Source organism: Hyperoodon ampullatus, assembly GCF_949752795.1.
Source record: "Hyperoodon ampullatus genome assembly, chromosome: 12".
Lineage (NCBI taxonomy): Eukaryota > Metazoa > Chordata > Mammalia > Artiodactyla > Ziphiidae > Hyperoodon > Hyperoodon ampullatus.
Window position 1 is genome coordinate 68,430,631 of NC_136925.1, and position 13,236 is coordinate 68,443,866.

The 13,236-nt window shown below is 33.9% G+C and overlaps 1 protein-coding gene across 1 annotated transcript in view; it reads left to right on the forward strand.

Moving 5' to 3' along the window:
* PEX3 (peroxisomal biogenesis factor 3) overlaps positions 1-9,172 on the forward strand; it is a gene marked incomplete at both ends in the record, with an annotated part of 34,773 nt that extends 25,601 nt beyond the window's left edge. The window contains 3 exons of the mRNA XM_079716387.1: positions 652-774; positions 6,606-6,702; positions 9,089-9,172. Coding sequence (XP_079572513.1) covers positions 652-774; positions 6,606-6,702; positions 9,089-9,172 — 304 coding nt within the window. The remainder of the gene's footprint in view (positions 1-651; positions 775-6,605; positions 6,703-9,088) is intronic.
* Positions 9,173-13,236: the final 4,064 nt, after the last annotated feature.

Consider the following 13,236-nt stretch of genomic DNA (forward strand, 5'->3'; position numbering starts at 1 on the left):
CAGTTCCTCATCTGTTGTACGTGTTAATAAAATATTCTGTCTCACTGGGATGATATGATAGCGTATATAAGGCAAACCAATAGCCTGTGACTATAAGAGGATTCCTCTTCAAGTGTTTCCTCAAGACAAGTAATACTATTTATTGATATTTATAAAAATACACTTATAGGGCCTCCCTGGTGGCGCAGTGGTTGAGAGTCCGCCTGCCGATGCAGGGGATACGGGTTCGTGCCCCGGTCTGGGAGGATCCCATATGCCGCGGAGCGGCTGGGCCCGTGAGCCATGGCTGCTGAGCCTGCGCATCCGGAGCCTGTGCTCCGCAACGGGAGAGGCCGCAACAGTGAGAGGCCCGCATACCACAAAAAAAAAAAAAAAAAAAAAAAAAAAAAAATACACTTATAAAGTGCCGCCTAATGTAAGAAAATCTAGCAAAATGCATGAATATTCTCATTGTGTTGTGCTAAATAATAAGCTCACTTTTTATGCTTAACTTTTAAGATTGACTCCTTGATATATTTTTAGTGTTTTAGTCTAAAAACTAAATTGTGACTAGAAATGTTGGTGGCTGTCAAAGGTAACCACATGGTTATTGAATTTGTGTCCTTTTCAATTGAAAATCTGAAAAGTAACTTATCCTCTTATTTTGTGTAGTCCAGATTTTAGTACAGTTTTGAATACCTGTCTAAACCGAGGATTTAGTAGACTGCTAGACAATATGGCTGAGTTCTTTCGACCTACTGAACAGGACCTGCAACACAGTAACTCCATGAATAGGTAAGAAGACATAAAAGAATGTTATCGGTCTAAAGAATGTTCTAATAAAATAGTGCTTTTGGATGTGTTTATTTTTTGTTCCAGGTAACAAAAATATCTTAGAGGATAAATTTGAATGTTTGTTTTTTCAACAAATTAAACTCTGTTCAACCAATGACTCCTTCATTAAGAGGAGATCTTTCAGTATTCAATATTAAAACTTTCATTTCTTCCAAAAATTTTGCCACTGTATAAAGTACTTATAAGTTGTGAAACTATTTTTCTATAGGGCAAATTTCAATTATTGGGGCTTTTTAGATTTAACTCTTTAGAATACAAAACTGAAAACGTTATTTAAGTTTTAATGTTTTCTCTTACATTATTCCAGTACTGTAAGCCATAATTAGCCTGTATAATTCAGCCAAGCATTCTTGTTCTAAATTCCCACTTGATGAATTATCTCCTAGTTCTACAGCCCTTATTGTAGAATTAGGAATGTTTAGTTAGTGCAGTTGGTAGTGATTTTAATCTTAACTATTACTAAGTCACGGATTCACACTGCCAAAAGGTATCTTATGGTTTTATTATACTCTTATCATCTCAGCATGAGCACCTTGAATCTCCTCTTAGGATTTACACTCTTTTGCAGTTTTTTAAGTTAAATTCAGAAAATAATAGGTACTAAATCAATGTTAACTGACTATAAACTCATCTGTTAAAATTAGGGGTAACAGTAACTGATATGCAGTATGTATGTGCAATGTCCAATTTAATTCTCAAATACACAGGGCAAGATTATTTTATTTGCCCAGGTCTCTGGGACCCATCTTTATTATACAAAAAGGAATAATTTGCAGTTAACATTGAGGATTTGGAATGCCTAGCATCATAAAATTTATTTTCTGAAGCAATTTAAATATCATCCTAAAATCTTTTTAGCAGTTCTTTAAATTATCAAAAAAAAAAAATTTCAGCCTCTATAAAATACTCCCTAAATCAAGGTGCTCCAGTCAACAAAATTTCACTATAATCTCTACCTAGCAGAAGTATTAGTTATTTCCTGAGTAGTTATAAGAATTGTAATAGTTGTTATAATATAAACAAATACTTGATCTTGTACACTAAAGAATTATAAAAATTATGTTACAATTACATCAGCCATTGATAGTCTTTTCTGAACTCCTGTAGTACTCATTATCACTCCTGTAGTACTCAGTGTTTATACTTAACTATTGGCAAAGAGACAAAATATCACTAATTACGTGTACTACAATTAATAATCCAGAACCCTCAAGAGAATCAACAGAAAAATGATGTAAACGAATAAAACATTAAATTTTACATATATATGTATATATTTGTATATATTACATATGTATATATTTATGTATATACTATATATACAACATGTGCATATAATATATGTGTATATATAAACATATATATATATATAATATTAAAAGTTTTCCTATCACAAGAAACAACCCAATAGAAAATATGATGGATAAACATGGGATGTAAAAGAAAAACTATACAGACTTAAAGTATGAATATAGATATAAGAATCCTAAATAAAATATAAACAAATGAAATCCAGAAATATATAGCAATAATAATAGTGACCAGTACTTCTGTTTTCTTTTTCTACATACAAGTATGATAGGTATTTTTCAGAACATTATCTCATTGAATTCTTAAAATAACCCTAGGAAGTAAGTACTAGTATCTTCCTCTTGCCACAGGTGAGGAAACTAAGACAGAGAAAAATTAAATAATTTGAGGTCAAGCAGCTAGCGAGTAGTAAAGCCAGATGTTCACTCACATTTGTCTCACATCAGAGCCTGGAATTTCTAGTTATTCTCCAAGACTGTGACTAATTAGGGTTTATTTTAAGAATGCAAGGAAGTTTAAACATTAAGGAAGTTATTACACTAATTCATAACATTAATAAGTTAATAGGACAAAAAACAAGCATCATCTTCAGTGTTGCTGAAAAAGCATTCAATAAAACATAACTTTTATTACTGATAAAACCTCTTCTAGAAATAAAAAATCCTTTTTATATAATAAAATATTTGAAATCAAAAGCAAATGTTGGGCTTCCCTGGTGGGGCAGTGGTTGAGAGTCCACCTGCCGATGCAAGGGACACGGGTTCATTCCCCGGTCCGGGAAGATCCCACATGCCGCGGAGCAGCTAGGCCCATGAGCCATGGCCGCTGAGCCTGCGCGTCGGAGCCTGTGCTCCACAACGGGAGAGGCCACAACAGTGAGAGGCCCGCGTACCGCAAAAAAAAAAAAAAAAAAAAAAGGCAAATGTTATACTTAATGGCAACACACTAGAATTATTTCCATTAAATTAAAAACAGTATAAAGATGGTCACTATTGACATATTTATTCAACATCATTTTATTATTTTAACCAGTGCAGTAAGACTAGGAAAAGACAATTTTGAGAACCAAATTCAGGAATGCCCGTGATTTTTATATATTTATTTTGCGAAGAGACACTTACTGAATGTTTATTACTATATAATAAACTGTTAGTTGACTCTTGATTTTCTAAGTTAAATTCTTATCTTCAGAAAATGACATTAGTTTCAGAAAGGGAGAGATAAAAGTTATTGTTATATGAAAGTGACATGATTTTATACTTAGAAATCCAAGAGAATCAACTAAAAATTGTAAAGTTAGCTTCCCAAAATCAATCTATAAATGTGGTCAAAGTACCATCAAAACCCACTGAGTATTAGAGAGTGGTTGCTTTGTTATTTTTGAACCTGAAAAATTGATAGTACTAAAGGAGGAATAAAGGGCTGAGAATACTCAAGAAATTATTGAAAAAGTACAGCAATGAATACTTTCCCTATAGAACATGTATTATAAGGTACAGTTATTCAAATAATATGTTACTAGGAATAGATGAATCAGTGAAATAGGATATAAAATCCAGAAACAGGCTCTAAAATATACAAGATATAGCATATGATAAAAGTGAGGAAGAGATGTATTATTTAGTAAATAACGGTAAGACAGTCATTGTAAAATGACTAATTGTAAAATAAAGTTAGAGCCCTTCTGTACCATACTCATAGCCAAAAACAAAAACAAAAGCAAAAACCAGGGGGTTTAAACAATCAAAACATAAATGAAGTGATAGAAAACAGGTGAATATTTAGCTGATCTCAAGATGGAGAAAGTTTTTCTAAGAATGAAAGTAAAGAACTTTATATGAATAAAATAATGTTTGGCCGTAAAATTTAAAAGTTAAAGATCAAGCAAGTTTTAACTTTATAATCAATATTAAATGCAAATGATATGTTAGGGGAAGTATTTGCAAATTATATGCATCATATAAAGAGGTTAATAGCATTATATACACATCAGTTAAGGAAGGAAACCCAAAGAAAGAGATGGTCAGAGACACAAATATAATTCACAAAAGAGCATGTAGAAATGACCAATTTGTCCATTCATCTAAAATCTGTTTATTGAACATCTGCTATTTATCAAGTACTTTACTAAGTCTCTGTCCTCATGGATCTTACAATCTAGTAGGAGAAACAGACAGTAAACATAATTGCATAAACTATGATAAGTGTTATATAGGAAAAGAATGTTGAGCATATAATAGAAGTATTTGAACAAACATGGAAAGTCAAGCAGAGTTTGCAAGGAAATAATTTGAACAAAGACAAAAAGATGAGATCGTGAATAGAGTGAGGCAGTTGACATTCAGAGCAGAAGGCATAGCGCAAAGACTTTGAAGACAGGAGGACCACAGTACACTTTGAGAACCTGGAAGACCAGTGTGGTAGCTGAAAGGATGGAAGTAGGAAAAGAATGGTGTGAGATGAAGTTGGAGAATTCAGCACATACAGGTTATGATTGTCAGCTTGAGAATGCTGGAGAGCCACTAGAAAAGTGGCAGGAGAGTGACAGGATGGGATTTACATTGTAGGATCACTTTGATTGCTTTGTGAAGGTGGAATTGGGAAAGTAGACATTGGGAGTGGGACATAACAATGGATGAATGAAACTTTTATTAATCGCGTCAACAAGTATGTTTTGAGCACACACTGCACCAGGCCCTTTACAAAGTGCTAGGATAATACAGTGAGTGAGGTAGGCATGAAACCACATGGACCTTGTGTGGTAGTGCTGTCTTCAATTTCTGTGGAAGACAAATTCACTAACATATAAAGAGACACATCAAACAAAAATCATGACAGGTGTTGAAAAATGCTTGCAAAGGTACCAAGGGGGAGAAGTGGCGGGGGTTGGGGTGGGATGGTGAGATGAATTGGGTGATTGGGATTGACATGTATACACTACTATGTATAAAATGGATAACTGTTAAGAACCTGCTGTATAAAAAATAAATTAAATTTAAAAATTCAAAAAAAAAAGAAAAATGCTGCAAAGGTACTGTGAAGGAGAATAATGACTGATCTCTTCAGGAATGCATAAATCTCCACTTTTTTCATTTTAAGCATTCCCTCAAATCTTAGCACAGCATTCTAGTTAGATACCATAGCTTCAGCATTTTCATGATATTTAAAAGGAAAATTTTAGTGTAGTCCGAGGTTTAAATGTATGAAGTGTGATATTTTATGTAATAAACCAAGTCTTTAACCCACACACAAAAAGTAGTTTCAGGGGCTTCCCTGGTGGCACAGTGGTTGAGAGTCCGCCTGCCAATGCAGGGGTTATGGGTTCGTGCCCCGGTCCAGGAAGATCCCACATGCCGCGGAGCAGCTGGGCCCGTGAGCCATGGCCGCTGAGCCTGCACATCCGGAGCCTGTGCTCCGCAACGGGAGAGGCCACAACAGTGAGAGGCCCGCGTACCACCAAAAAAAAAAAAAAAAAAAAAGTAGTTTCATTATTTAACAGTCATTATATATATAGTCACACATAACATTCATTCATTCATTCATCCAGGAAATGTTTATTGAGCATTTACAGGTTAGAAGGTCATTGCTGTAGTCTAGAGAAGAGATAATGCTTAGTGTGGATAGGTTTGGCAATGGGGAGAAGTAGACACACTTAAGAAATATTGAGGATTGTGGAGAGGCTGGATATAGGCAGGAGAAGGAAGTACCGATGATCCCAGGTTTCCTACTTACTCAGCTGACTAGATGACAGTACAGTTCACTGAAGTAGAGGAAAAAAACATTTGACATTGCTAGTAATTAAAAGAAATACAGACCAAAACTGTGAGATGCCGTTTTCAGCTATCAGACATATGAAGGTTAAAGAAAAAGATAATGCTTGATGTAGAAAGAAGGCATGATAGAGCAGGTATCCTCATAAACTGTTAGAGAAGCAGAGAGCATTTGGCAATATACATTTTAAAGCTTAAAAGCATTCATACCCTTCGACCCAGTAATTTACTGTAAATACAAAAATTATTTATATTAAGGAATATTAGGCAAAAACTTAAATGCCCAACTGTAGGGAGCTGATGATATAAATTGTCACAGCTAGAGGATGGATTACTATATAATTATTAAATAACAGACAAAAACTTTGGAAGAACTTTTAATGAGATGGAAAAATGATTATAACCTGCGAATAAAAATGCAAAACAAGTGTTGCTTGGGAGATTATAGTTGTGTGTTAAAAACACAAAAAGTATAGATATGTATATATAAAAAATTACTGGAAGAAATTAACTGTGATGTCAGTTGACATCATAGTTGTTATTTCTAGGTGGTAGAATTATATGTGGTTTTTATTTTCTTATTAATACATTTCTATAAGTACTTTTTAATGACTATTACTTTTATAATTAAAATATTAAGTTCCTATAAGATAATTTCAGAAAATAATGATTACTGTGATGATTTTTCAGTCTTTCCAGTGTCAGCCTACCTTTAGCTAAGATAATTCCAATAATAAATGGACAGATCCATTCAGTTTGCAGTGAAACACCTAGTCATTTTGTTCAGGTAAGAGGAAAGCTTGGGGGTATTATTAAAAAACAGATTGTACTCTTGTTGTGGTCCTATTTGTCCAACATAAAATTACATTTCTCTTCTATGATATTTGTTCAAAGAAACCAAAAACTTGAAACCACATGTAGACTATGGTAGAATGACCCATGAGAGTAATAATGTATCATGGCACTTTTATGAGGTTGGGAATACCTTTCTCCATGTTATAGTCCAACACATGTTAGACAGACTACATTTTAGTCCAAATACATTCTAGTGGTCAGTTGAATTTACAGTGTTACTGTTTTGCATTAAGCTGTGCTAGTAGAAAAGTTGAGCCTTGAGGCAAATCAGTGAGCTAGTTCCTCACATTTTGAGGAAAAATTTAAAATTTTTGTGGGAAAGTACAGCATTTTCATAGCTAATAAATACAACAGTTAGTAGTGCACCAATAATCTGCTCATTAAAAACCGCATACTCAGTAGGTTATTTAAATTTTTCATTAGACTACCTATAACTCCATCTCCTTTCTTAGGAATGCATTTTAGAATACATTGAGTAAGACTGATTTTATTAAAAGGACAACTTTGAATCCATAGGTTTTTTTCCGAGTCACTTGCAAACTTGGAAACTGTATAACAAGTAATAAGTTACTCGCAATACACCTCAGTTCCAAACCACTGCCATAATGTGCAGTGAGAAGAGACCCTAGGCCTAAGTGTAAAGATGGTACCTTCTCAGTATCATTTACCTCTGTGGATTTCTACTTGAGGACATGAGGAGTCCTGAGACTATGGGTTGTAATTCTTCCTTTCTCTGTATAGTGTCATTAGCTTGTCCTTCACATGCTACTTTTCCTCACTGTTGTCTTCAGTCTTCTGTGTCATCCTCTCACCCATGAGAATTAGCCATTCATATTTCAGAAGAAAGAATGAATAAGGCTGATCTCATTTCACTGAACTTTAAGCTTAATTTAAGCTCAAAAAATCTTAATTAAAAACTTGGTTTTAAGTTTTCTGTTTATTTTTTTTAATTTTTACATGTATATTAGTGTGAGAAAAAAAGTTATAACTTCTGGCATTTAAACCTTAACTTTATCTTTCTCCATTTTCATGAAGTCTCTGGCTTCGTCAGTAAGCTGTTCATCTTGACAAGTGGGAAATACAGCTAAGCATAATACAACACCAGCTTTGGTGCTTAAGTAATTTATGTACTACATTAATTAAAGTCTGTATAATTGAGAATGAAGACAAAAGGTTTCAACCTAGTAAAAACATCATTGATACTAATGCTTAGTAAATTTTCTTAGTGTGACTGGATGTAGATTAAGTTTATAAACTAGACCATTAATTGACAAGACTTCCACCAATTTTTTTAACTATGATTTCTGTGAGTTAAAATGCCATGTGGTATTCAGAGAATTTAACCTTGAATTTGTGAGATCAAGACTTACCTAAGCTCACTTGGGTTTTCTGATGCTTAGGAGAGAACACAAAGGACAGGTTCACTTCTTGTTTCTCTGCTGCTCACAGGGCACTTAAGGGTTTCTAGTGTCATAGATCCTTTCACTATCTGGAGAAGCCTATGGACACCTCCTCAGAATAATGCCCATAAATGCATATTGTAAAATACATAGGTTTTAAAGAAAACTAATTGCATACAGTTTTAAAATACTTTTTAAAATCAAATTTACGATATAGCAATATTGCTTCTTTGTTCATGCATTAAATAACAAGATGTAATGGCACTTCATGTAACTTCCACAACTGTCTATCATATGATGTAAAAATGTCTGATTTCTACTAAAGGCAAATTCAGAGGTTCTGCTAATACTATCAGTTTGTTGCTTACATTCATAACTGAAGGAAATGCTAGATTTTAGTTGAAGGTTAATGAAAATAAAGATGTAATTTTTTCCTTATCTACATTCACAGATCCCTTAAGAACCCCTGTTCTCAGGTGTATATGTGTGATTATGTGTGTATATATAATATATGATATACTACATATATTCTATGTTAGAAAGTAATATACCTCAATCATGTCATGTCAGCTTCCAGCAAAAGTACCTTTAGACTTGTATAGTTAGTGTTGTAATCATTTATTCAACAGATGCTCTTCTAGCACTTGACAGACACAGAAATCCATTTGAAGACTATTTTGGGTCTTCTTCTCAAAGCCACCCTTGAATACTTATCATATCCACTATCCCTCATGTAAGAACTTAAACAATAAACATCTCCAGGAATTTATTATAAGAAAAACTACTTTCATTAAATGGTTTTCTTTTTGGCCTTAATGCCACAAAACTTAGAGCTAACTTTGTTGCTTGATTGCAGAAATGAATTCTAATTATCTGTTCTTTTTATAAACTGCAATGTTTTATTGTCATCTTTGCTAGGATCTGTTAATGATGGAGCAAGTGAAAGACTTTGCTGCTAATGTGTATGAGGCCTTTAGTACTCCTCAGCAACTGGAGAAATGATTTTTTCCTTCAGGAAGAACTACAGTGGAATTCATTTGCTTTAAAAAATACACTGAATAAATCAACTATATAGAGGGTAATGATTTGGTACTGAAATGTCTAATAAAAATATATTCATAATCAAAGTCTTCATTTCATAATAAAATAGATTTATTTGGCATCTTAATATATTTTTTTAAAGTCATCAACAGACTGGTTTTTGTGGGCATATCTGAGTGTACACAGGGCAAATGTCAGAATTGTTAATAATTTGTTACATCATGGATATTAGTTCCAAACTGATTAATATAGATACTTTTTTTATATAATAGGAAATTCAGTATACTTTGACATTAATACTGAGGTAAAGTCTGTTTGGGAAGTAGGTGTGAAGTCTGGAAAATATGCTATTTAATCATAAAGTTCTCTGGACTGCAGTATACAGGAGTGAATCAGACTTTTCTCCAGTTAGTATTCAAAGGGATAAATTATTTGTCTTAAATATACCTGATTGAGGACTTCGTTTTTTATAGAAATCAGTTAATTTAGCAACTGTGATTGGGACTTCCCTGGCAGTCCAGTGGTTAAAACTCCCCGCTTCTCCTGCAGGGGGAACGGGTTCGATCCCTGATCCCTGGTCAGGGGAACTAAGATTTTGCATGCCACGTGGCACGGCCAGAAAATAATAGGGAACAACTATGATCAGCAATTTTTTTCTTTACTGTTGTTAACAATCCTTAGGAAACTACATATTGATTTAGGGGCAAAAATTGTGTTGATGCCGTTTACTCACAGCTATTATTAACTACTGTACATAGTTTCATTCGTTTGTAAATAATTTTAATAACTTTGTATTGATTTTGAACACAGTGAATCTTATTGCAATAAAATATTTTAGTAAAATATGGTTTTATTGAGTTAATACTTTACAGCTATTAATTTATTTGTCCCATAGCATTTTTGCTGTTATTTTTGGAGATTACACTAGTTTTCAAGTTTCATTTTAACTGGTAATTGTTGCTTTCTTTTAACTTATTTGTTTAGAAAAAATAAATAGCATTTCCTTCTGAAAAGAAATAATTCATTGTTCTAGTAAATCTATAGTTCTTTATATGGGTAATTAGAGCAGAAATAAATGAACCATGATCGTCATTATATTAGATATATTTTCAGTAGCATAAGAATATTTTCAGTAGCATCATTTTATGTTGTTTTATGTTTCTCTAACATATAACATATAGCTAAAGAGTAGAAGGTAGAAAATGAATTGTGAAGTCTCTTCTAAGGCCAGGTTAGGCCTGAAGCCAACCACTATGGAATCTATGCCTAGAATATTTTTTTAAAAAACAAAAAAACAGAAAAAACAGATGTAAAAGTGGAGAGGAGAGCAAATGCTTCTTTTCAAAATCTGACAGAATATAATGATGTTATTTCTAATAGGGTGGTGGAAAAACTGTATTTTGGAAAATTAGTGAATGTGTGTGTAATAGGGCATGCATCTCTTCCAGCAATATTAACCCAGGATTTCATCCAAGGAAATTTTGAGAATGAACAGGTGCGACCTTGTTAAGGATAGAAAGCTGATCATCTGAAAATTATCCCCTGGAATCATCTACCTCTGTAGAGTTGTAGCAGTTGTAGAGATGACAAGGTAAAAACCACAAGTATTTGAAGCTAATTGGACTTAGACATTATAAATTTGTCTTCTAATTGTACAGTAGGAGCCCTTTTATCTGGGACCCTTAGTTGTTTGGTTAATCCAAAAAGTCATTTAAAGCAGGGTATCATTAAAAAAATAACACATGTATTCTTAGATATTTTAACTTAAAATATAAATAATCTTTATTTGCCAGTTATTGAATGTAGGACCCATGTCTTTTCTACCTTTTCAGTGTAGGCCTGCTTCTAAGGGTTCTCTAATTGTCTTTCTTATACAGATCACATGTATTAGATTATATAGTTGTAAACCAGGGGTACAGAATTCTTGTAGATTTTTACTATATTTCCCTCAGTCTTTTACAACTTTTTTTTTTTTTTTGGCTGCGTTGGGTCTTTGTTGCTGCACGTGGGCTTTCTCTAGTTGTGGCGAGCGGGGACTACTCTTCGTTGCAGTGCGCGGACTTCTCATTGCAGTGGCTTTTCTTGTTGCAGAGCATGGGCTCTAGGCGCGCGGGCTTCAGTAGTTGTGACTTGTGGGCTCTAGAGCGCAGGCTCAGTAGTTGTGGCGCACGGGCTTAGTTGCTCCATGGCATGTGGGATCTTCCCAGACCAGGAATCAAACCTGTGTTCCCTGCATTGGCAGGTGGATTCTTAACAACTGTGCCACCAGGGAAGTCCTTTTACAACTGTTTTACCCACAGTTAATTAACCAGTACATTTAAATTGGAGGGGAAAAAAAGGCAACATACGTTTATCTAGTTTTTCCAAAGTATTCAACTTGGTTTTCACAGAAACTATAACTGTTCACACTCATTTCATCCACTTATGCAACATGATAAAAAGTTCTGCTGGCATAATCAGTTTGGTAACTATGTTAGTTTCCTAGAACTGCCATAACAAATTACCACTAACTGTGTGGCTTAAACAATAGAAATTTATTCTCTCACCATTCTGGTGCTTAGAAATCCAAAATTAAGGTGTCAGCAGGGCCATGCTCCCTCTGAAGACTCTAAGGAAGAATCCCTCCAGTCGACTCTTCCTTGACTCTTCCAGCTTCTGGTGGCCCCAAGAATTCCTTGGCTTGTAGCAGCATAGTCTCTGCTTCTGTCTCCATATGGTTATCTTTTACATGTTTGTGACCCCCGCATCCAGTATGATCTTACCTCAGTATTTACTTTAATTGCATCTGCAGAGACACTACTTCCAAGATCATATTCTGAGTTTTTGGGTAGATGTGAATTATTGGGGAACACTATTCAACCCATAACAGTAACAAACTCAACTAACCTTGGTAAACATATATTACAGCAAGTGAAAATCAAGGTGAAGCATGTGCCAGACAGAAGCCTACTAACTGAAAGCCTGCAGCTTGCCTGGGCGTCAATCAGTATGCTTTTCCAAGAAAACGGAGAGCATCCGTTAATCTAGTGAGTTGGTTAAATGGAGATTACTTAAAACAGCTTCTACTTTCTCCTTCAAACTTGTATAAATGTGTTTGTTACTGTGTATATATAAAAATATGATATGAACAATTATTTATTTTTTTGCAAGTTAGGAAGGTTTTTATCTAACCAGGTCTTTTACTTACAAAATTGAAATGAACAGAAGGCAAAACATCTGTCTTGTTTTCTGTTGTCCTAATTCATATCTATTTGATTAGCCTAACCTTTTAAAGTAATTGTGTTGCTTCAATGTGGCACTCATAAGAAAATGAGATAGAGTCTTATTAAAGTGATATCCATATTTTAAATGATATCAATGTCTAAATCATTCAGTCTAATAATCTAGCTTTGCTTGCCTTCAGTATTTCTTGTCATTAAAGAAAAATCCAAAGTTACTGAAATTCAAAACAAGTCAATTTTGTGCCTATTTAGTAACTCTGGGAAAAGGCACAATTGCTTGGGGGGATAAGAACTATTGGATTAAAATAGGTAATAAGAGCTCAGATTTTTAATTATCGTTACTATAATTCTTGCCCTCAATACCAATGATAATGCTAAGAATTTGATGGAATATTTTTAAATGCTCATTATGAGTCCCACTTATAGTATATTTCACATATAAGCAAGATATACCTTAAATAAACAGAATGGTGTCTCATTCTGTTTCATATATAATGTCTGGTTATTAGCAAAGCATTTTATCAGCATCTCTGAATGCTGAGCTGTATTTTATCATTTAGCTCCCTCACAGCTACCCATTAACTAAACCCTATACCTAACTATAATTTGCTTAAATAGTTCCATTTTCCCTCTATATTCTCTTATTTGTAAAGGTCAAGATGGACAGGGTAGGAATTTAAATGATTGACAGGTTTTTAGTCTCAAAAATACTTTCTTCAAACAAACAAATGACCTCACTTTTATGTTAAGATTCTTCTAACCCTGTTTATTTGGGTTTGTTTGAGGGCTTTTTTCCTTTTTCTG